This window comes from Papilio machaon, chromosome 2 (assembly GCF_912999745.1).
Source record: "Papilio machaon chromosome 2, ilPapMach1.1, whole genome shotgun sequence".
NCBI classification, from domain to species: domain Eukaryota; kingdom Metazoa; phylum Arthropoda; class Insecta; order Lepidoptera; family Papilionidae; genus Papilio; species Papilio machaon.
This window is the reverse complement of record NC_059987.1, coordinates 6,334,304-6,357,966: the sequence shown is the minus strand read 5'-3', so window position 1 is coordinate 6,357,966 and position 23,663 is coordinate 6,334,304. Positions and strand designations below refer to the sequence as shown.

The 23,663-nt window shown below is 34.6% G+C and overlaps 4 protein-coding genes across 4 annotated transcripts; 2 read left to right on the top strand and 2 right to left on the bottom strand.

The window, feature by feature from the left end:
- The first annotated feature begins 154 nt into the window (after positions 1-154).
- LOC106709018 (ankyrin repeat domain-containing protein 49-like) lies at positions 155-1,565 on the top strand. The gene is made up of 3 exons (XM_014500662.2): positions 155-745; positions 850-1,155; positions 1,240-1,565. Exons 1-3 carry the CDS (start codon positions 589-591, stop codon positions 1,470-1,472), a joined length of 696 nt encoding a protein of 231 aa, XP_014356148.2. The 5' UTR covers positions 155-588; the 3' UTR covers positions 1,473-1,565.
- Positions 1,566-1,767: 202 nt separating this feature from the next.
- LOC106709094 lies at positions 1,768-8,371 on the bottom strand. Its single transcript, XM_014500791.2, has 2 exons — positions 7,493-8,371; positions 1,768-7,116 (listed from the first exon to the last, which is right to left on the bottom strand). Exons 1-2 carry the CDS (start codon positions 8,276-8,278, stop codon positions 2,413-2,415), a joined length of 5,490 nt encoding a protein of 1,829 aa, XP_014356277.2. The 5' UTR covers positions 8,279-8,371; the 3' UTR covers positions 1,768-2,412.
- Positions 8,372-8,999: 628 nt separating this feature from the next.
- LOC106708986 (probable ATP-dependent RNA helicase Dbp73D) lies at positions 9,000-11,906 on the bottom strand. The gene is made up of 7 exons (XM_014500621.2): positions 11,788-11,906; positions 11,274-11,598; positions 10,743-11,024; positions 10,476-10,653; positions 9,627-10,284; positions 9,372-9,552; positions 9,000-9,221 (listed from the first exon to the last, which is right to left on the bottom strand). Exons 1-7 carry the CDS (start codon positions 11,808-11,810, stop codon positions 9,015-9,017), a joined length of 1,854 nt encoding a protein of 617 aa, XP_014356107.2. The 5' UTR covers positions 11,811-11,906; the 3' UTR covers positions 9,000-9,014.
- A 481-nt stretch (positions 11,907-12,387) lies between these two features.
- On the top strand, positions 12,388-23,383 carry LOC106708950 (cullin-associated NEDD8-dissociated protein 1). Its single transcript, XM_045681625.1, has 24 exons — positions 12,388-12,629; positions 12,737-12,906; positions 12,980-13,193; positions 13,541-13,675; positions 13,791-13,948; positions 14,113-14,275; positions 14,555-14,728; positions 15,214-15,322; positions 15,612-15,745; positions 15,980-16,140; positions 16,461-16,666; positions 16,939-17,132; positions 17,657-17,785; positions 17,928-18,059; positions 18,695-18,866; positions 19,794-19,942; positions 20,182-20,342; positions 20,490-20,688; positions 20,809-20,928; positions 21,007-21,144; positions 21,768-21,956; positions 22,341-22,584; positions 22,801-22,947; positions 23,064-23,383. Exons 1-24 carry the CDS (start codon positions 12,588-12,590, stop codon positions 23,189-23,191), a joined length of 3,768 nt encoding a protein of 1,255 aa, XP_045537581.1. The 5' UTR covers positions 12,388-12,587; the 3' UTR covers positions 23,192-23,383.
- Positions 23,384-23,663: the final 280 nt, after the last annotated feature.

The following is a 23,663-nucleotide window of genomic DNA, read 5'->3' as shown; positions in this document are numbered from 1 at the left end:
TTTTCGTTTTTTGGTAGCTTGGTAGCTGTAGTTTGGTCTTTGCTTTGTGATAACTGACAAGAAAATGCTTTGTTATTTTTTTTGGTTAAACCTTTATAAGTAATTTTTAATTACATATGTGTCAATATGATTCGAATAGTCGATATTCAATTAAAATTTTACGTCATAGTTTGTTGAGTTTGTTCAAGCAGAACTTTGTAAATCGGTTTCGTTCAATTTGAGCTATTTTGCGTCCTAATTTTAATAAAATATGTCCTGATATGCAGCATTACCTATGATGTTTGCACGTGTCTTGTAAGATGTACTCTCTTTAGAGCCAGATAGATACTACAGGGTAGGTGACTACAGGCATTGCAACAATGTTTCATGGCCAAAAACCAAAATAAATCAAACGATAACATACTTCTAAAGTTACTAGACTATACGTACTATACTCTTTGAAAGTTACGTCGTCCTCATCATTCCTGATAACACAATCGCAAAATATAAATCCAATAACAAAAACAAAACAAGACCGATAAATTATAATCGGATTTACTTTATTAATTGGTACAAATTATCTTTCAAGTTTCAAGATACTTTTTAATAATGTCGGATTCAGAAGAAGAATCTGTAAATGCTCGCAATTATGAAGAAATCGCCAAAGAGATTGAGCGCTGCAAAAGAAACCCTGAAACATCTGGAATGTTTGTTTCTGGATGGGATGATGCAGATCAAGACGTAGACATTGTAAAAAATCCAAAAGGTAAGGATGATTTGGAGATTATGTATGCTCAAAATTTCCTCCATTATACTTTTAAAAGAAATGAATAAGATATTGTTATTATAGAAAAATTGTAATATTTTCAGATAATCCAGTTGATCATGTGTTATGGGCAGCTGAAAATGGAGAGTTAGATGTTTTAAAGGAAATTTTAAAAACAAGCCCCGGTCTTGTCCATGTAAGAGACTCTGATGGCTATACACCACTTCACCGTGCCGCATATGGAAATCACTTAGCTTGTGTTGCATATTTATTAAGCGCTGGAGCAAAAGTAGCAGCAAGGACTGAGCTAGGATGGACTCCATTACATTCAGCATGCAATTGGAATAATTATTTAGCTGCTGCAAGGCTACTAGCGGCTGGGGCTGATCCAGCTGCTTTATCAGATGGAGGTAAGATAAGTTTAGTAAACATCTATTAATTTAATTTCAATTTTATTTTACAAAGCAATAATTTTTTAATATATATTGTTGCAGAACAAACACCATTGCATTTAGCATCAGCTCTAAGTCATAGTAAATCAACTTTAATCATACTATTATTAAGAGAAGACATTGTAAATATTGCTCAGAGAAAAAATAAATCAAACGAAACACCTGAACAACTTGCCCATGGCCATGGAATTTATGGTCCTTTATTTGAGATGGCATTGCCAGCAGTAAATCATATAAAATCATTGTCATTTACTTGCAATCCATTTGTAAGGTAAATTTAAAGTTCTTAAAATGTCTTGGTTGAATAAATTTATTTACTATCAATTATTACAGAAGCTTATCTTGTAACCCTTCTACTGAGTATTGTAAGTACACTATCATTTTCGGTTTGCCTTTATTCCAGGGATTACCATCAATGGTTTTTAATATATATTTTTATTTTGTAGTTTCAAACACTAACACATAAGTTATTTTTACTCTATTTTAAAAAAGGTATTAAAACTAGTAATAATGAAAAATCCGAAAATCAATTTATAATGTTTATTCACTTATAGGTATGTACATAAAAATGTTAACAATATACAAATAAAATTGGCTCATGCCACCCTCACATTGGTGGACATTACCTTTTATAATATTAGGTAAAGTCTATGTTACTTAGGAATAATACAGCTATGAGTTGTGAATATTGTATACTTTAACAGCTATGTATTAGACTTTATTCATTACAAAAATAGAAATCTCTTCGCTTTTTGTTATTACAGGGCAGGTTAAAGTAATCAAAAATTTTATGTGGAGGTTGAGTATAAGTATGTTTTCTTTTAATTTACTCATTTACAAAAGAACAAGTTATTTATGTACACAAATAAATAATAATGCGGGAAAAAAATGATATGCGATTTTTGGCAAAAGCAAAAACTGTTGCAAAACGTTTCAATTATTGTGATATACTACCACAAGATTCTTGATAAAACCCTGCTTCAGGTACATGTGGTCGGTACACAACCTATACAATGGTTTGCATTATTTCTCTGAATGATGAATATTTTATATAGTATTTTTCAATTATCTTAGCGGCTCGGAAAACCGTGCGAATCGTTTCGCAGAACACAATTTAGGTGTAGCGGAAAATATAGGGATACGAAGTGAGGACACTTTCCAACCTGCAGCTCAAGGTCAGCCGCCAAGATATTTGAAAAAGGGTAACAAAAGATTTTACCTGTGTGTTTTTGAACCTAAATTTTCCAGTGCAATCATTGCACCGGGAACAAGATATGACTCGGCGTGTAAATTTTTGATGCTTATTATAAGATTTCTTCTGTCAATTTTTTGAAGTTCTGTCAATTTTTGCCGAGTTTGCGATGTCATGTATGGTAAAATTAAGCAACCGAGACCTAGGCATTTACATCGCACACAATGTTTCCATATTTCTAACAAATCTTCATCTTTTATCAAAGGACAAACAGGTAGTAAATTTAAAACCTTTAGACATTTTTTCTTTTGTCGTTCTGTAATGGGGTAATCTGCCCTCTGGAATGGCGTAAGCATAACTGCACGCCAAGCCGTGTATATAACTTCATCAAGTAAATGGCAGCATTTTAACAGCAAGGGGATTACTTCATCGTGTAAGGATGCTCGAACTAGTAGAGGAATTAGCTCACGTATAATAAGTGCATCTCCGTATCTCAAAGCCAGTGCAGCTGCGATTTTTAAACCTTCAATATTTCCATTAGCAACTTGGAGCAATTGTTGAAGGGCGTGAAGCTTATCTTGCACAAATGTTGCAACTACCCAGGGCATGTCAATTTTTTCAAGATTAACAACATACAGTAATTCTAAAAGTAAGGACCAAAGAGACTCACGTTCCCGGTTAGTGACTTTTACAGCAGTGTCAGGATCTACAACACTCATCAAACATTGAAAAGCTCTTAGTTTTTTGCATTTATTAAATTCACATTCCTCGTCTAAAGCGATTCTAGACAAATAAATAGCTGCCATTTTTGAACACGTTGCTTTCAGTATATACTTAGCAGTTATAAGTTCTTTTGTGTTTAGTCCTGGCAACGTCTCGGTTTCTTTTTCGCCCTTTTGGAGTAAATTTTCTAAAATTTGTATTCGAATAGTACTTATATTTATATTATTTTTATCTGCAATTTCATTTGCAGCACGATTAACGTCATAGCGTGCGATCTTATCAACAAAATCAGGATGAAGGTACATGGCATGAATGAGCTGTGCAGGTTCAGTGGACAATCGAATAAATTCTTCACAAGCCCAATCAATGTTATGCAATGCATGGCGTGTAGATAAAGTCGCGTATAAACGTTCCATTTGCCGAAGGGCGCGATTTCCAGGTTGAAGAGTGGCCCAACGCTGCGAAAACTGGAAACATAAATGTGCTGCCGCCACTTGATCAGCCCCACGCGCGCAGCCCTGTAGAACATAGAACAGGCATGCACCGGCCCATTCCATATTAGCAATGTGGCGAACACACTTATGAGCTGTACGAAGCAAAGGTTCTTCTCTTGATGTCAAACGCCACGGTTCGTTCTCCTTTGAACTTGGAGTTGCTTCTTCGCTTTTAGTTCTCGATGTCATAGTTTGCTTCACGGCGTTGCTACAAATCATATCCCTTGCTGTTTGCAAATCTTTATTGAGCGATAATATTGAAACAACCTGAAGCCATCGTTCATACGTTTCTAAAGTTATTTCAGATTTTAGATGAGTCCACATATCTTCTCGCATAAAGAGATGAAAAGGTAGTCGGTAATAGCCTATTTCTGGAAACATTCCTTTTACGGAAAACATTTCATATTCATATTGTTTTGGAGTTCCTTTTCTCTTGTAATATTTTAAAAAGTGTAGTAAGAAATATTCCTTATTATTCCGGAGCTCTGCACTAGAACCAAATAACAAGAGATATATGCAAAAGTATACCTCATAATAATACGGATTAATAGAAATCACTGAGCCATGTAATATTATTTCACCACTTTTCCAAAAGTCGTTCAATATGTCTTGAATAAAATTTATCTTTTCTATGCTATCCCAAATTATGTGGCATCTTAATATTAATTCTCTCTCATCGTTATCCAATTTAAGTTTACGACAACCGAGATCGTCTTCGATTAACTTATATTTTAGATTCCAATTAATTAACACCGATATAAGTAACAATGATAAACCATCATCCAAAGTCACATTGAATGTACGACATAAATCATAAAGTCGCTCAAGCGTGGTATTCGGATACTGTCTCAAAACATGGAAAAGAACAACTTTTACGTCCCAAGTTTCTTCAGTTCCATCTGGTAGAGCTATTTCCGACAATTCTATATTGAATTTTGATTTTAATATATATTGAGGAGGATAAGTAATTATGTTTCCTGGCAAAATTGTACTCAATCCAAATATACTTCGTGTCACCGGAACAGATAAATAATTCATAATAGAAGGCGCCAACGTTTCACTTTGTGCGCGTAGAATTTCTAATACCCACGTGTTATCCTTCTCGTCTTCAAATCGTGTTAAAATAATTAATAAAATGGTTAGCAATGCGTTATCAATGTCTTGTAAAGAAATTATTTTAGTTAACAGTTTTCTCGCTAGTCCATCTCTTACTTTCAATAAATCATCACATGAACTTTTTTCCATTTCGAATACTGTAACCATAAGATAAGATATTATCCTGAATGGAATCAAGTCGTTTTTATTACTTATGTGTAAAATTTCCCTTTCCAAATTTAATTCGTTCGTCGATACTTTACTATAAAAATCAATCAAATCATTTAATGCATTGACTGAAGAAATTGGCAAAAATATGTAATGGAATTTCCATGCCACTGACAAGTTTTTCAATACCACATTAGTATTAATTAATGAATTTAAAATAGACATCCTTGTGATTAAAACATGTATATCTTCTTCATCACAATTTAACACCAATTGTGTTAAAACATTATTACATTCTATTAAAAGCTTAGAATTATTTCCATCTTTAAAAGATTGCAATATTTGGGTCATTTTTTGACTACATGGATCAGATGTTATCATGAATTCAATGACTTTGCACACTTCTTGACTTGTAGACGTTCGTCGCAAAAGTGTTACTAAAACAGAATTTCTACATAAATCTTTATTTACCAATTTTGTTAGACATCTACCACGCCCTGAAGTTGCCGATGCGCCATCATTTTGAATCCAAATGTCCACCTCTGTTGTACAACAACTTTCGGTATACATGGCATCAACACTCAATTTTATGCCATAAGAATTTTTCAAATGATACATATTTTCCAAAGTTCTCATTTGAATGTTATTAACAGATTTTGTGCCTTTTAGAAAATCAAGATAATTTCTTTCAAGAGTAGCATTAACATCAATTCCAATGTTGATAAGTTCATATTTGTTCATTATTGTTTTGAGTAACATTTTTTTATCTTTATTGGGCAATTGTTCAAAATAATTTAATGCTAGTTTAGTTTCACAATTTTTTAAGCATTTATCAATATATAATATGTGGCTGGTGTTTGTATAACGGGGTAATACTTTAGTTATTACTTTTAAATCACAGAGATCAATAGATGCAGCATCAATTATTTTATGCATAACTAAATTATAATCGGTACATGTCAAAGGAAAATTATACTTTTTCAAAACGACCTTCACTTTCGCATAATTTAATTCTATATGTATATCTTGCGCTAAAATTCTATCTTCATCTGTGACTGTAAAGTCTGTGTTGGCTGAAGCTGCAGCAGTAATAGCAAGTTCTAATATTTTATTGTTCCATGGGACATCCAACACTTTCAATACTTGTAAAAGACATTTAAGTTTGTTACTGTTTGAACGAAACGCATTAAGTAACAGTTGCAAACGGACACCATCAACACTACCTCCACTAGCAGCTGCTTCACTTTCAATAAAAGAATATAACAAATCATCCAAATCAAACAAATGTCTCGTAGCATAACTGGGTAAATTATTTTGTAGAAATTCTTCTAAATCTTCTGTGTAACAACGACGTAACACTATTACAGCCACTTCGGTGGGATTCTGTGAACTCAATTCACTTAGCAGCATATTTATTTTGTACTTCTCTTTGAGTTCCATTATATAATTGATTCGATCTTTCAATATGTCTAAATCATCTAATGACATTGGCCTTATTGAAATTGTCTTTACTGATGTTTCTAGAACATTAATGATTTCTTGTATAAATTTTACTCCTATTTTAGGCCAATATGGTGATTTTTCTAAATAAAAAATTCTTTCAGTGGTCCATTTAACAAATAAATCAACATAAAATGGGTTTTCTTCCAAAATAGATGGTACAAAATTATTTAACCAAATAATTAAAGCGCCAATTTTAATATTATAAGGTATAGCTTTAAGAAAATTGACTATGTCATTATGTTGAATTTTAAGTCTCATTTCGGAATACTTTAACCAACAGATTGAAGCCAGATCTAAGTCTGATTTAGATATAAATAAAATACATAACTGAATAAAGTTTAGTTCAAACAGATCAACATCCTCATAAAAGTTATTACCTCTAAAGATTATATATTCTAGTAAATCTATCTTATTTGTTAAATCAGTGATTAAGTTTACTAAAACATTATCATTTTTGCTAATAATTTTTGCTTGTAAAGGATAAACAATAACTTTATATGAAATGTTATGTTTACAAAGTTTTATGGCAGCATTGATAAGAAAATTAAAGTCTGTTATGTTATTAAATAATGATTGCAGCTGTGGTAATACCTGAGCAGGTTTTATATTAGAAGTTATTGAACTGACAAGAGTGTTCAACTGCACCTTAAGATTGTCTTGTGTAGTTTTACTTGTTACTATATTATCAGAAGCTTCAGATTCATTATTTTCACTATGGCAGATTGAAGCACTTTTAACTTGCACCTGAAAAAAAAGTTATAAAATTGTGACATTTTGAATATAGCTCTGCAAACACAGAATATTCTCACAACTGCAGACTGGTTAAGTATACATCTCTTTTGTTTTATCTGATGAGTGTTTTGAATTTTTTTCATCCTCATGGACATGATCAACTGTTGATCTAGGCTAGGTCAACAGTTGGGACAGTTCAGTTCTAGGGGGAGGGGGGCAGCTATTGTCAATATGGTCTTCTTTTTCAAGTTAGTTTTATATCATTTTTACATTTATTGATTTTGAAGGGGGCATTCAGCTGAACCCTAGTGACATGCATGGGTATTATTGGTACTTAAGTGGTAGTCACAAACCTAGTGAACCATATTTGACATATTAACCAACTTACCTGTTCTTTATCCCATAATATGTAATAGAATGTTTTATTGACAGCTTTAAGTGGATAATATTTTGATACTTCATTTGAAAATTGATATGTTGTGCTGAAATCTCTGAGATCTATCATCCACATATTAGATTTATTAGCTATTATCAGAGAGTTGGTCCATGGAACAATATATTCTAACAGAGGATCAGTAGACAATACATCTATTGTGCCTGTTATGCTGCATTGTAAGATCACTTTGCCAGATTCAATGTAAGCATTCAACTCACTCAATAAAGTAACAGTTTTCTGAGATTTTAAGGCTGAGCGAGAAATGTGTAACTTTTCAAGAGTAACGACCATGTCCTTTTCACTTTGTTTCATATTGTTATCTAACTCAGTAGTCGAAAATGGCAAGGCAAGGCACTCTCCACTTTCACTCATTAAAACCAGATTATTGTTAAGTCTGTAAAACTGGCAAATTTTATAGTTGGCATAATTGTTACATCTTATATTTACTAAGGTACCTGTCTTGATGTTTATTACTACAAGTACATAAGACTTGAGTGTAAGCCAAAGAAGATGTTCCAGCAAAATGTTATCAGTGATATCTTCGTCCAAGTCAAAGACGAATGTTTTGCTTGTTTCGTTGTTAAATTCACACTCAATATCTATAATAGTCACTTTTCTTCTGTCTTCTATGATGACCACTTTAGGATATAAAAAGTGAGCTTCAATATTGTTTACGGGATTGGCAAAAGTTATTGTGCCTATATGTGACTGAACAACATTGGTTGATGACATTGTCATCGTTTTTCTTCAATTAATCTTGTATGTTAAGTATAGATTGGAAATAAAGAACTTACAACTTTTCTATTTTAAACCGTTGGACCGTTTATTTACAAATTTGTAAATGTCAAATTTCAAGTGAGCCATAGAGCCAAGTAGTTTTTAAAAACATTGTTTCCGACTGTGGATTCTTGCCCTTTTGCCAGGCATTCGACCGAAACCAAAAACCATATAGACTATAAAAAGCGAAGACAAAGGATTTCAAGAAAATACTCTTTTATTGTGTAGGTATATAAAAATTACTAGCTGTCGCCCGCGACTCGATCCGCACGGAATTAAAAAAACTTAATAAGTAGCCTATTCTTCCATATATATTTCTACATTTGTGCCAAATTTTATCAAGATCCGTCCGTACCGGAGATACCTTCTAACATTTGTCCATCTAAACTCTCGCATTTATGTTAATAAGATGATAATAGTAATAGTATAATAATAAATAGAACACACTGTTAATAACAATTGCATAGTTTATACATCGACCTCTAAAGATTCAGTACGCGTTTCCTTAATATGAAGTTAGAGGTTAAGTTAACCAATTATTTTTGTGTCAAGGGGGTTATAAAACCCCTTTTTTCGTTACTGACGATTGTGAGTTTAGCTTCATTATAATGGCTTAAGTAAATAAAACTGACTATTATACAATGTATATTTTTAATTAGAATACTGATTGTATGGATAATTCAATCAGTATCTTCATTTATTCATTATGTTTTCTCTTTCTTGATTTTTTTTTCATACCCCTTTTCAGCTCAATAGACTTTTTCACTTTGTTATTTATTTCGGTATGAATGATTTGTTTTGTTTCCTGGATTGCAGATTCGTAACTTTGGAACAAATGACTATAGGATTCTTCCGATACTTCTAATTGATTTATTTCACTCTTCCCACTAGACTGTATTTGTTCCTGAAATATAATATTAAATCAAAACTAATATAAATATAACTATACTAATATAAATATAACTATGATTATGATCAGACTAGTAAAAAGACTTTAGAGTACTTTATTTGGAACAAGAGTTATTCAATTCAATCATCTTAAAAAAAAGCATACCTTAAACATATTTAGTTGATTATGGTTTAAAATTGTCACTGCTTGTCCTATCCGTCCTGCTCGTCCTGTTCTACCCACTCTATGAACATAAGTCTTTATATTCCTTGGTGGGTCATATGATACAACATAGTTACAATCAGGAATATCAATTCCTCTAGCTAAAGCATCAGTGCTTATTATCCTGAAAAAGATTTTCAATAATTAATAATTTAAAATTAACCTATCAAGCAAATCTTCAAAAAAACATTTACATACACATTAACTTCGGACTGTTTAAATTTTTCAAGCACTTTTTCTCTTGATGATCTGTCTAATGCTGATGATAACTCAGCAACTTTAAGACATTGTTCTTTTCCCCATTCATTGAGAAGAACAGCCAATCTGTGTACCGATTGTGCTGAATTAGTAAAACAGAGAACCTTATCCCATTTTTTTTCTACTAGTAGATGGAATAATATAAGAGGTTTTTCTTCAGCATTACACACCACATAGTTTTCTATAAGTTCATCTGGTGTTGTATACTTTTTAATCAAATTACTCCCATCAAAATCTGAAATTGGTGCAACAGAGAATAGTTTCGGTTGGAATAATCCCCATTGTTCTAATAATTCGGGATCAGGTGTTAGAGTTGCTGAGAAAAGTAACTTGTGTGGTAGAGATTTTTGATCAATTATACTATTCCAATTCAAATGTGGAACTTTATTTGATGTCAATTCATTTTCATGTCTTATATGTCTGTCCATGTGATACAGCCAATCATTCTGTATGTTGTCCATGATCCTATCAGCTTCATCTATAACTAGGAATTTTAAATGTTTCAAGGAGAAACCTTCAGTATTTTGCAAATGCTCTACTAATCTTCCTGCAGTGCACACAATGATGTCCACTTCGCTGATCCATCCCAAGCACTCGGCTGAAACATGATTTTTTTTTTATATGCAAACAAGAAACTTTACAATATGATAGTAGTCATAGGGGTATGGTTTCCACAACTATATGTCTAGTGCATATATTGACGTGATGCAAATAATAATTTTATTTACAAGCTTAAAATTCATTAAATCATCTAAAATCTTAATTGTGTTTTATAAATGGAGAGCTTACTATATTTCATCAGTTGTTGTTGTTCTTGCTGTAAAGGCGTTGAACCGGTCAACAAAGCAGTCCGTAAGCCTGTGTTAGTACAATATTTCTTACACACTTTAAAAACTTGTACAGCTAACTCTTGTACTGGTAAAACAATTAGTGCTCTAATATAATGTCCAAGTTGATTCATTAATACCTGAAAATGTCGAATTTGTAAAATGTACTTTTTAATTTCTAATTTAATTAAAATATCAAAATGTAATGCTTCATATTTTTCTTTTTTACCTGAATAATTGGTAAAACAAATGTTAACGTTTTGCCACTCCCAGTAGGTGCGGAAACACAAATATCATGAGGCCATAATGGATATGGTAATTTATGTTCATTCAATATAAATGGTATTACTTGTTCTTGTACTGGAAACAAATGAGTAACACCTTCATTAAGTAGTGTTGTCTTCAATATGCTGTGTAACCAAGTTTGATCTTCTACTTTACAATTTAAATTTTGAAGGTTCTTTGAAACACTGTAAGGATGAGAAAGCCAATGTGGTAAAACTCGTTGAACCTGAAAATATTAACAAAAGTTAGTGTACTGTAAGACTATGTATAAAGGTATAAAGGTTACCAAATATCTTGTGGCTCAGAACACTATGTCACTGTGCAGAACACAATTTTAGGTATAGGGGGTTTAAAAGGTTGAGGGGGAGGGCACAGTGCAGCTCACTTTGAGCCACCAAGATATTTGTTAAATTACTATGTTAAAACATTTATGGTATTGAAATGATGTGTTGATAATATGCTGAGAGGAAATTACCTTAGATTTTTTCTCAAAATCATTTAAACCAAGGACTTTGAATTCAATACCTTTCTCATTTGTATCTTTTTTGCTTTTTTCTGATTTTTTTTCATCAGTTAAATCATTATTTCCATCCTCTTTAAGATCAAGAGACACACTTTCTTCCACATGCACTTGCTTTTTAGTGTTTAAGACTTTTTCTTCATCCTGTTTAAGTGTTATAACATCTAAAACCTTTTGTGTTTCATGGGTTTTCTTTCTCTCTTCTATTTTTTGTTTTAATCTCTGAAGATGTTTTGTTTCTCTATCAATAAGGTCTTCATCAACATTTTCTCCATTATACCTGCAAATGCAAGGTTCTTGTTTTTAGGAAAAAAATATTTGAAAATGCTACACATGGAAGAAAGTTTTTTAAAATCGACTTTTCAATTATACATATTAAATTTAGACTCATAATATTAGCTTTCACATTTTTTTTATTTATCTCACGTGGAAAAACACTTTTAAAACAATGTATGTGCAATCTTATTACCTGTTAATTATAAACAAATCCATGAGGAAACTTTTACTTAAACAATTATGATCTTTGAAATGAAGACAGTTTTGTAATATTTATGCACATTTCAAGTAAATTCCTACATAAAGCATTATAATTAGAAGATAAAAAAGCTATGAAGTGGGGTTATAATTTTGGTTCAAAATAATGTCAATGTCAAAGCATGTTAGTTGTCAATGTCAAATTGAAAAATAATAGACTAAAATTGTATTTTTTTATATGGTCCAGTAATAGAACTTTCAAGGCAACAAAAGTTAACTACTTGTCCAACAATTATCCTTATAAAAATAGTAATAAAATAATCTTAAGAATGAAGATTCAGATGGTTTACGATATGATAGTTGAACTTCTTTCTTAGTTTAATTATAAAAAATGCGTTTTCATTATTTCGATCTTGATATTCTATTACTATAATAACTACCACAAAATCGTTAAATTACTTTTGCGATGGGAAAGGCACTTTATAATTTGATTATAACTTACAAACTTGTATAAACTTGAGCCTTGACTTATTTTTACTTCAAAAACATAGAATCTGGATTCAATTCATTTTATCATGTATTTAGTCTGTGGTACTGGTGAACTACGAAATGGATTTGGATCAGTCAGATTTGATAGCAATTAATTTTTGATCATTTCAGTGGTTTCTAAGTTGGATTTCAGAATCTGCTCAAATGTTTCTTGCTTACTCATTTTGTGTTTAAATTAAAAAAAATCACTTAAAATACAGTTATCAAGTTGAAATACTAAAAACCTGAAGGCTCAATCCAGTCAAAATGGCCAGTGTATCCTATCAAATAGCACATCTCCTTGAGAAGGTAACCGGCGTACTCGTTGGTTATGAATTTAAGGATATGTCAAGGTTCCAAAACATAAAACTATATCGTAAAATGTTATATTAATTTACTTATCTATTTATTTTCAGATGACATCTAATGACAAAGACTTTAGATTTATGGCCACAAATGATTTGATGACCGAACTACAAAAAGATAGTATAAAACTTGATGATGACTCGGAGAGAAAAGTTGTCAAAATGCTTTTACGTTTATTGGAGGACAAAAACGGCGAAGTACAAAATTTAGCCGTGAAATGGTAAGCGAAAAACCTTATTCTAACATTGTGTTATCATCAATACAATGGTTAAAATTATTGTTCATATTTTCAGTCTTGGCCCTCTTGTGAATAAGGTGAAGGAGTTCCAAGTTGAAGGCATTGTTGAGACCCTTTGTGCAAACATGCTCTCTGATACTGAACAATTAAGAGATATAAGTAGTATTGGATTAAAGACTGTGATATCAGAACTTCCACTTGGCTCAAATACATTAGCTGCCAATGTATGTAAGAAAATAACTGGAAAACTCAGTAGTGCTATTGAAAAGGTAATTTTAATCAATTAATAAATCAATTATAATAACATAAATGTTACTTTTACATCCATTTTTATTAATAGTATTAACATTTTAAGTTGTGTATCGTAAAATATGCTTCTCCAACATGCAGTAAAAAAATTAGAAACTATTAAAGTTACTAAAATTCTTGGAAATTGTTAAAACAATTGGTAGTGCCCATTTTATTTAGTATATCAATAGAGTTGTAACTTCTAATATTGGTAATCTTGTAAGAAAATTGCATTTTTATGTTTGCATTATTCTAAGTTTATTGAGTTAAATACAAAATAAATTGTTATTTAATTCAAATTAACTTAGTGTTTGATTTTTAATTTTAGCAAGAAGATGTGTCTGTTCAGTTGGAAGCACTTGACATTTTGGCAGACTTACTAAGTAGGTTTGGAGGCCTGTTGATATCATTTCATCCATTATTATTGAATTCTTTACTGCCTCAACTTTCTTCTCCGCGTCAGGTAAATATGAGTAATTTTTGACTATTATAAATATGTTCCATTATGTTGTAATTATATGGAAATGTTAGGTAAAATATTTGTATGTAACCTTTTTTAAACAAACTATTTTATTCAGGCTGTTCGTAAACGTACAATAGTGGCACTATCACATCTGGTGATGTCTTGCAATGCTTCGTTGTACAGTAAACTTATTGACCATCTGCTGGAGGGACTGAGTTCATCCACATCTGCGAGTGTCAGCCGTACACACATCCAGTGTATTGCTTCTGTGTGGTAAGACAAGAATATGCTTTTTGGTAATAAACTGTTTTTTTTAATTGCCAAGAAATTGCAATATGGTTTCTAATTTATTAAACCTTGATAAAGGCAAGAATACATGAGATAATTTTTCCTTTAAGAGTGATAATAACATAATATTTTGTCTATATTGTGTATAGCCGACAAGCTGGTCATAGATTTGGAGAGCAACTGTGGCGTGTTGCACCACAAGTACTAGAACATTCTACCGATGCAGATGAAGAGTTACGTGAGCACTGTCTACAGGCACTTGAAGCTTTCGTGCTTAAATGCCCTAAGGAAGTTCAACCTCATATTCCAACAGTAAGTCATTATCAATTGTTCTTCATACTAACTCTTTGTTTACAGCTACTGATGGATGGAAATGAAACAGGAAATCTGACGATCCAATTCTATCCAGTTTTGTTTTTTGTGATAGTTACGAGATACAAATATTGAAATGGTATTGAAATTCGATAAGTCTAAAGTAATTACTAAAATCAGTAAAGTTTTTATTAGCGTTGCACTACTGAAGAACACTTAAAAAGTTGGTGCATTTTGTGTAGTTTTAAAATTCAGATATTAGATATATTTTAATTCCAGATTATAGAATTATGCTTGAAGATGATAACATATGATCCCAACTACAACTACGAAGATGAGGAAGAAGGTGGAGGAGGTGAAGATGAAGAAATGGAGGATGAATCAGTAGAGCCCGATGCAGATGCTGAATCTGACTCGGAAGAATACTCTGATGATGATGATATGTCTTGGAAAGTGAGTTATTTGTAATATTTCAAATGTTATGAAGTTAGTGAGCAAAGCAGAAGATTCTGGCTGAAGGCCATATCATTATCACCTGTTTATATTTATAACCTGTTTCATTGATATTGTTTTAACTGGTTTTGTCTGTACAGTCAAAACCGTTTATGGCGACATCGTTTAGAACAACATACCGGTTAAATTGACCAAAATCAAAGGTCCTAGCTGAATGTTATATACATATCTTTCCTATTAATACCTGTCACCGGTTGTTACAACTATCGGTTTTTACGACTCAATATGAGTAGTCCCTTCGATGTCGTTATAACAGATTTTGACTGTATTTAATTTAGGTTATATATAAAACTCCTAGAACTTTTTCACTTTTTCTATCTCAAAAATCTCATAATGCAATTTATATAACTTATGTATAACTTCTTATGTACGTTTTTTCTAGTACACACAGTATTTATTTTTATGAAACAATGTAATATATACAGGTGCGACGTGCCGCAGCCAAATGCCTTGAATCCGTGATAGCGACTCGACACGAGCTGTTAGCTGAAATGTATCAGACTGTATCACCAGCATTGATTGCAAGATTTAAAGGTATTTATTTGTTGATAAAATTATTTAGTCTACAGCAACCTTACTACTATTTTCTAAGCTAGTGTACTTGTAATTATAAATGTGAGTGTTTAGATAGATGGAAAGATGTTTGATGCTTGTAGCTCCAGAACAGCTTAATGGATCTCAATGAAATTTGGTATATATATTGAACATAGCCTGGAAAACCATATAGGCTACTAATTTTTTTTATAATTTCGCGAGCACAAAGTCGCGGACTACAGCTAGTTTATTAATATAATGAGATTAACAATTTGTTTTTGTTTAACAGAACGTGAAGAAAATGTGAAATGTGACATTCTAAGCGCATACACAGCTCTATTGAGAGCGACCCGACCACCGCCTGCGCTGCAAATACCGATCGTACCTTCTGATGATTCTCCACAGGCTTTACTACTTCAGAGGGTGAGCTAGTTACAACTTTTAATCATTATTCCTGTACTGTAATAAAATTGATATATTTTCCTTCAATATCTTATATAGAACATTTAAAAAAATAATTTACTATATTGTTTAATGTATTCTATTTGCTTAAGTGACTTAAAACATAATATAATCTTTTAATAAAAAGTCCCCAAGTGTCGTTTGGTTTCATATAAATGATGTTAACAAGTGGTACTGTTACCTGATATGGTGAAGGTGTCTGGTGTGGTGCGGGGTGCTCTGCGTGTGATCCGGGGGCGCAGTGCTCGTGCCCGGGGCTGTGCGCTGGCGCTGCTGCGTGAGCTGCTGGCCGCCGCACCAGGCTGTCTGGCTGACCACGCCGCACGAGTTATACGGGCCCTCACACCCGCACTCACGTATGTCATACCATTATTACCTTTACCTCATATTATTTAAGTCGTCTTCATAATTTTATGTACACAAATCAAGTAACCCTATATCTTAAACCTTTTTAACTTCATCTTACTAATATTATAAATGCGAAAGTTTAAATGGATGTTTGTTAGAAGGTATCTCCGGAAGGGCTCAACCACTCTTGATGAAATTTGGCACAAATGTAGAAAATAATCTGGAAGAACACATAGGCTACTTGTTAAGTTTTTGTTAAATGCCGCGCGGACAGATATTTTTAAAAAAGCTAGTGTTTTAAAAATATCTATTTATTTTGTATGAGCAGTGACAAGGGCACCGCGTCGTCGATGAAGATAGAGACGTTGGTGTTCATAGTGTGTCTGGTGCGCGGCCATGCGCCGGACACCATGAGGCCTCACGTCGGCGCACTGCTGCCCGCCGTGCTGGCCAGCGTGCAGGACCCCTTCTACAAGGTCACCGCTGAGGCGCTCAGGGTTCTGCAGACGCTGGTCAAAGTCATGCGCCCGCTAGGTTCGTATAAGTTTTTTTATCACAAAAGATCAAGTAAAATTTTTTTATGAGTTATCCGTTATAAAATAAGTTATCCTTAGTATTTTGCACAAAATATTCTACATAAATATACATTGTTATACAGTATTTGATGGTGAGATAACATTATTCTTCCACGGGTCGATGGTACCTTCAAAGAGAGTGACATCGTTATTGCACTTTTTGATGTTTTGTTAGGTAAAATGCGTCAATAAATACTTGAACATTAAATCATATATAATGCGATATTGTAGACATGGTGGAGGTGGCAGGCGAGGATGGTGCAGGTGTGAGGTCGGAGGTGCCAGCTGAGCTGCGTCAGTTCGTGCCGGCGATGTTCGAGTGCACATTGGTGCGACTGCGCGCCGCCGACATGGACCAGGAGGTGAAGGAGCGCGCCATCGCCGCCTGCGGACAGCTGCTCTGCCACTTCGGTGATTATCTACAGGTAAAGGCAACTATGCACTAAGGTATTTCTATTAGTAGAGCAAATTATCGCATTTTTTGTTAAAAAAATAAACAATCTTTACCTGAATGTTGAAAACCGGTGAAATACCACGACCACACAGAAGACAGACGTGAAGTGGAAGCAATTCCGCGTTTCGTCTGATGAGTGTGGTGCCGGAGGCCTAATATTAGTCCTCTTTCCCTTCCCACCCTTTTCTTATAAGGAAAGGATGGGAAGGGGAGGTGGATTTGATGGAGGAGGAGATGCATAGGAAGGTTAAATATTCTCTTTTTGTGCGTCTCCTCCTTCGTCGATTGAGGGTAGGCAACGTATCTGCAACTGCGAATATCTATGGGCAGCGGTCGCTTCGCCTTTTTGGCGAATTCATGTGGCCGCTTGCTCGTTTTCCACCTTGTAATATAAAAAATAAATATTAGATAATAGGAATCATTCAATGTGTAATGGATAGTTCCATTTTAGAGGTACAATTTTTTGTTAGATAATAATGATTGTATTTGTCTTAGAATGAACTTCCCGTGTGCCTACCAATACTGTTGGAGCGTCTACGTAACGAGATTACACGTCTCACAACTGTCAAAGCTCTCACTAAAGTAGCCGCATCGCCGCTACGCATCGACTTGAGACCTATTCTGGTAAGTGTGGTCTAAACAAAGACGTAAAGGTCTTTTGTAAATAAAGTCATAAGTAATATATAAAATATAAGATATTGCAAAATTTTCTATGAATTTACAACAACGTTATATACTGTTTAAAATATTTGGATATTCTTTTCAGTCGGATGCTGTTCCAATATTGGGATCGTTCCTAAGAAAAAATCAGAGAGCCCTAAAGTTGTCGACATTGGTGTTGTTAGATACACTTGTGCAGAATTACAGTAATGATATTAGTATCGAATTACTTAGTAAGGTATGTATTAATACATTTTAACTGACGTCTAAGTACTATACTAAGATCAGTTGTATATATTTGTATGTCGTCTGTGTGATATCTCACAGTAGACACTGATGCGGTTTCGGTTCATAAATGGTTTTCTTATCACCGAGTATGTAACTGTTGTCAAAGACTGAGTGAGCGATGTTGTGACGTCACTGGCGTGCTGTTCTTGGACCATGTTTAGTCAAACAAGGATACCTGAACTGATGAGATAAAGGCTGCTAGTGTGTTTGTTCAGTCAGAATATATATAAAAACTACTGAGAGATAGAAAATTATATAAAAAAAACTAGCTGTTGCCCGCGACTTTGTCCGCGCGTTTAAAAAAAACTTAATAGGGATATGAAAAATAGATGGCCGATTCTCAGACCTACTGAATATGCTCACAAAATTTCATGAGAATCGGTCAAGCCGTTTCGGAGGAGTACGGAAACGAACATTTTGACACGAGAATTTTATATATATAAGATGACAGCTACAGTATAAAGATACATATCTTGTGACATTATTTGACGTTGAGATGGGGGCGCCAGTGTGCTGTAATAATTTAATTTATAGCCACCGGTTGAGATAGCCTTGTCTGTGTATTAATAGTGTTATATGTTGCAGGTGCTGATGGAGGTGCCGGCGTTGGTGTGCGAGTCAGACCTGCACTGCGCACAGACTGCGCTGCAGCTGGTGCGCGGTGCTTGCCTGCGCTGCCCCGCCGCCCTCACACCAGACGCGCGACAGGCGCTCACACCAAACATACTAGCTCTCGCTAAGTCCCCGCTACTACAAGGTAATAACTTGCTTTTCATACAATGGAACCCTATGTATTGCGAGGAACAAGACTAATACTATCTTCTACTTGTAAATAATCATAGTAAACTCGTTTCACTAATTTGGTGTAACATAAAACTGGTACAAGATAAATATCCAAAGGTAAATTTTATATATCCTTGGTATAAAATTGCTATGGAGATAGAACGTTAAAAAAACGAGTTCCATACTTACTCAATAGTTAAAACGTGAGCCTACACTTGCAAAATTTAAATGCTTATTAAAAAAACACTTGTTAAATAAGTTGTAACGTTGTATTAATATAACCCAATTTAATAACTTTTAGCTATGTTTATATAAAGCGAGTAACCCGCAGTCAAACTGCGTAAGCAGTTTTGCGGGGCATGGTTTAAATGAAAGTTAACTTTTATGAATAAACTAGCTTTTACCCGCGACTCTGTCCGCGCGGAATAAAAAATAGAAAACGGGGTAAAAATTATCCTATGTCCGTTTCCTGATTCTAAGCTACCTGCCCACCAATTTTCAGTCAAATCGATTCAGCCGTTCTTGAGTTATAAGTAGTGTAACTAACACAACTTTCTTTTATATATATAACAGATACTATGTAATTATGTACCCAATGTCGTTGTTCACAACTGAAGAAACTAAAAAGAAAGGAAAGAAAACAATAATAATAATAGACTACAGTTAAGTTAAGACATAATAATTAAATACAATCAAACAGTTTAAAACAATTAAATTTAATGAAGTTTACGAAGCCAATGATCATTACACTGACCCCATATACACGTTGCCACTCAAACTTTGCAAATAAAAGGCCAAATACATATCATACAGATATAAGTCAATAAACGTATAATAATTTTTATGTTTTTTATAATTTTTTTTAATGTTTACTCGTATAATATCATGTGGTGTGGTACAGGCGGTGCACTGAAGGCGATGTTGGGTGTGCTGAGCGCGCTGGTGGCGGCGGATGTTGCAGGCTGCTCGCGCCGCGACCTGCTGGCAATGCTGGTCGCACCTGTACACACTATGCACGACCACAATGCCTCTGCACACCATATCAAACAGGTACACGACACATTATGTGTTCATATTTATACATTAGCTACATGTCTCTTATATAATTTGTCACATTTGAAGTCTTCCTTAATCTATGAAAACTTTAATGTATTTCAGAAATAGTTATTATGATGGACTTAATAATTTTTTTGTTGTAGACGGTTTCGTATGTTTATTGTTTAAAAGTTGAATAAAGCTTTTATAAGCGTATTTCCACTGTTGGATATTTATATTTATATTTGTTGTAGGCTTTCCACTCGCTGGCGAAGTGTGTTGGTGCAGTGGTGGTGGAGGGCGGGTCGGATGCGCTGGACGTGGTGCGCGGTTTCCTGCGCGACGTACAGAACCCACCCTCAGACAATCATCACATGTTTGCACTGCTCGCCCTCGCAGAGATCGGACGCAGGCTGTTAGTATACACACCCTTACATGACACATGTCATGACACACATGACAATTGACGGACAAATGATACACGATATAGGACACCTGATAGACACAGGATTTATATTATGCAAATTACATGACAAATGACATTACATGACTTTATTCGCAGGGACCTAAGTTCGATACCGAATTTAAAGGAGGTGCTGTTGAACTCTTTCACGCCGTCATCGGAGGAGGTGAAGTCTGCGGCGAGCTACGCACTGGGCTCTGTGGCTGTGGGCAACCTGCCCGAGTTCCTGCCCTTCATCCTCGGTGAGATCGAGGCACAGCCAAAGCGGCAGTACCTCCTGCTGCACTCACTCAGAGAGGTAAATATACTAAAGAAACAATAAAAAGAGTTTCTATTGGAAGAGTAGAGTCAGAATTATACTAGGGATTATAGATAAATAAAACATGAAAGTTGAAATTGAAAACATATTTTTTTGCAGATAATTTCGTGTGAATCCTGCAGCCCAGAAGGTATAGAGGCTTTGAGACCGTTTATACCAGAGATTTGGGTACAACTGTCTAAACACTGTCAATGCGCGGAGGAAGGATCTCGTAATGTCGTATGTATTCTTGATTTTTATTATAACTTTTTTTTTTTCAATCAATGTTACTGTCTATCATAAGTTTTGTATTGTCAGGTGGCTGAATGCTTAGGCAAGCTGTGTCTACTGGAGCCGAAAGATCTGCTGCCTCACTTGAAAGAGTTCCTTAAGTCCCCTGAGCCGCTCACGAGAACCACTGCCGTTACTGCTGTCAAATTTACTATATCAGACCAGGTTAGTGTCCACCGCTTTGATAGCCTTTCATACCGGATTTTTTTTATCAGCAAACACATTTGATCACGACTTCACGGGGTAAAAGAATCAAGATTCAAGCAAGTTCGAAGTCAAACCAGGCCCAGTGAGATTCCATAAAATATAGAAAACTAGCTATTGTCTCCAACTTCGTCTGAGCAAAGTTTAAAAAAGGGTTAAAAGTATCTCATGTGTTATTCGAGACCGTGTCCTATATGTATGCCAAATTTGAATATGATGTGTTGAACGGTTGCGGAGTAATCAAATAAATATGTCAATCAAATGCCACGGGAATCATACTTATTTGCAGGATCATAGGTAGCGTATGTGTTCTTCCAGACTGTGTTCTACATCTATGTCAATTTTCATCAAGTTCAACGGCTAATGCCGTTCCGGTGATATCATCTAACAAACATCCATCCATACATCCAAACGTCAAGACACCTACAGTTCGAAGAGTAGCTTGTGGCACTATTTGACATTGATAGGGGGAGATAATGAGTTATTGCACTTTACTTTATTTTTGTTCACCGAGTTAGATAAGATTTTCGCCCTATAGTTGATTAATGTTACTTTTGTGATTACTATGTGCAATGTGTGTACAGCCGCAAGCGATCGATCCCCTGCTACGCGGCTGCATGTCTGAGCTACTGGTGCCGCTGCGAGATGAAGCACTGTGCGTGCGTCGTGTCGCTCTCGTCGCCTTCAACTCTGCCGCACACAACAAACCTTCGCTTGTACGCGACCTGCTGCCCGCATTACTGCCCACTATATACGAGGAGACCAAAGTCAAGGTATGTGGTCACAACCAGTTAACACTATCCGATACTAATATTGATAAAAAATATTATTATGAAGTTTCAACTAACAAAACAATGGGGAAAAAACTGAAAGCATTTAGTAGGTGGCGCTAGCGTCAACAGTGGGCTGTCACTTGTCATCTGTCAAAGTTTTTATACGTCATTCTAGCGATTTAATATAAAAATGTTTTCCTTTTAAATAAGTAATTTATGAACTATATTTTAAAAAAAATAGTTATTGACAAGTATCTTTTTTACAAAGACACATAGATTTCTAAATTCCTATCGACAGTTTGTGAATCAAAAACGTGTCATATTAGCGCGAAGATAACTTGTTATAAATAAAAATATTTGATAATTGTCTGTGTTTATTTCCAGAAAGAATTGATAAGAGAGGTGGAGATGGGTCCGTTCAAGCATTCGGTGGATGATGGACTGGATCTGCGCAAGGCGGCGTTCGAGTGCATGTACACTTTGCTGGGTACTTGCCTCGACCGTCTCGATGTGTTTGAGTTCCTGCGACATGTGGAGGATGGTCTGCGCGATCATTACGATATCAAGATGCTCACATATCTTATGTGCGCCCGACTTGCTCATCTCTGTCCTGCCGTCGTACTACAGAGTGAGTACACGCGCTATCTCCATCCATTATTTTTGTCTTATGTCGTTTGCTTGTTTGTCATCTTGTAACATGAACAGCATAAAAACAGTCAGCGATATTTATGTTTAGTATAAGAAATCCACACTAAGAGTATGTTTAATTAACCTGTATACGATTCTGAGTGCGGTTGTACGTTCCCCTTATGTATACAATATTTTCGTTATGTATGTTACGTAGGACTAGAGAGTCTGGTGGAGCCGCTGCGTGCGACCTGCACTATGAAGGTGAAGGCGAACTCTGTGAAGCAGGAGTACGAGAAGCAGGACGAGCTGAAGCGCTCCGCACTGCGCGCAGCCGCCGCGCTGCTGCAGATACCTGAGGCCGGTCAGTGCAGACAAATCTACATAAAATAACAATCAACTTTTATCATTTTTCGCCTTTTACACACTTTTAAATATCTTCAAATTTTAATATAACTAATTTTTTTACCTTTGTTACAGAGAAAAATCCGCATTTAATGGACTTCGTGACGCAGATCAAGTCTATGCCGGAGTTGCAGCCGATATTCGAGTCTATACTGAAGGATGCGTCCGGTGCCACCGACACCAACCTCATGGACCAGAGCTAGCCTACTCGCCCCTCCCCCACACATCCCCCTCACATCTCAACTTTCAAACAATTTTATATAATATCGTGTTTATTGTTTCTTTTTTTGTTCGGTGCGTGAAATGTGATTTGAATTAATCTTATTGTAAAAATGTTTAGAAATAGATCTCTCTATAAAACTCATTTGTAATTTAGTTGTCGATTTGAAAGAAAAGAGAAAGAAATTTGACACATTTCAGCTTTTAATGTAACGGCAAACTCAGATGTTGATGCTTCTCGTCATGAAAAAGTCTACGTAAATGCATCTTCTACGTTTGTAAGTACGAGCCTTATTCATATTTGATAAGTTGTTTATGAATAACAAAATTTTGTTTTTAATAGAGAATTCTATTATAAAAAATAATTTGATAAATAAAGCCGCAAGGATCGAAATTGAAACACTGTATTTATTGATCGGATTTATTATAAAATTACAAACAGCAATCTATTTGGTG

Coding starts and splice junctions, on each gene's coding strand:
- LOC106709018 (XM_014500662.2), top strand. CDS start 589: ATGTCGGATTCAGAAGAAGAATCTGTAAATGCTCGCAATTATGAAGAA. Junction 746..849: donor CATTGTAAAAAATCCAAAAG/GTAAGGATGATT, acceptor TAATATTTTCAG/ATAATCCAGTTGATCATGTG. Junction 1,156..1,239: donor AGCTGCTTTATCAGATGGAG/GTAAGATAAGTT, acceptor ATATTGTTGCAG/AACAAACACCATTGCATTTA.
- LOC106709094 (XM_014500791.2), bottom strand. CDS start 8,278: ATGACAATGTCATCAACCAATGTTGTTCAGTCACATATAGGCACAATA. Junction 7,117..7,492: donor TATTATGGGATAAAGAACAG/GTAAGTTGGTTA, acceptor CTTTTTTTTCAG/GTGCAAGTTAAAAGTGCTTC.
- LOC106708986 (XM_014500621.2), bottom strand. CDS start 11,810: ATGGATTTGTTTATAATTAACAG. Junction 10,654..10,742: donor TTGTTTTACCAATTATTCAG/GTAAAAAAGAAA, acceptor CGACATTTTCAG/GTATTAATGAATCAACTTGG. Junction 9,222..9,371: donor ATCAACTAAATATGTTTAAG/GTATGCTTTTTT, acceptor ATTATATTTCAG/GAACAAATACAGTCTAGTGG.
- LOC106708950 (XM_045681625.1), top strand. CDS start 12,588: ATGGCCAGTGTATCCTATCAAATAGCACATCTCCTTGAGAAG. Junction 14,276..14,554: donor TTCAACCTCATATTCCAACA/GTAAGTCATTAT, acceptor TTTTAATTCCAG/ATTATAGAATTATGCTTGAA. Junction 20,343..20,489: donor GCAGAGATCGGACGCAGGCT/GTTAGTATACAC, acceptor CTTTATTCGCAG/GGACCTAAGTTCGATACCGA.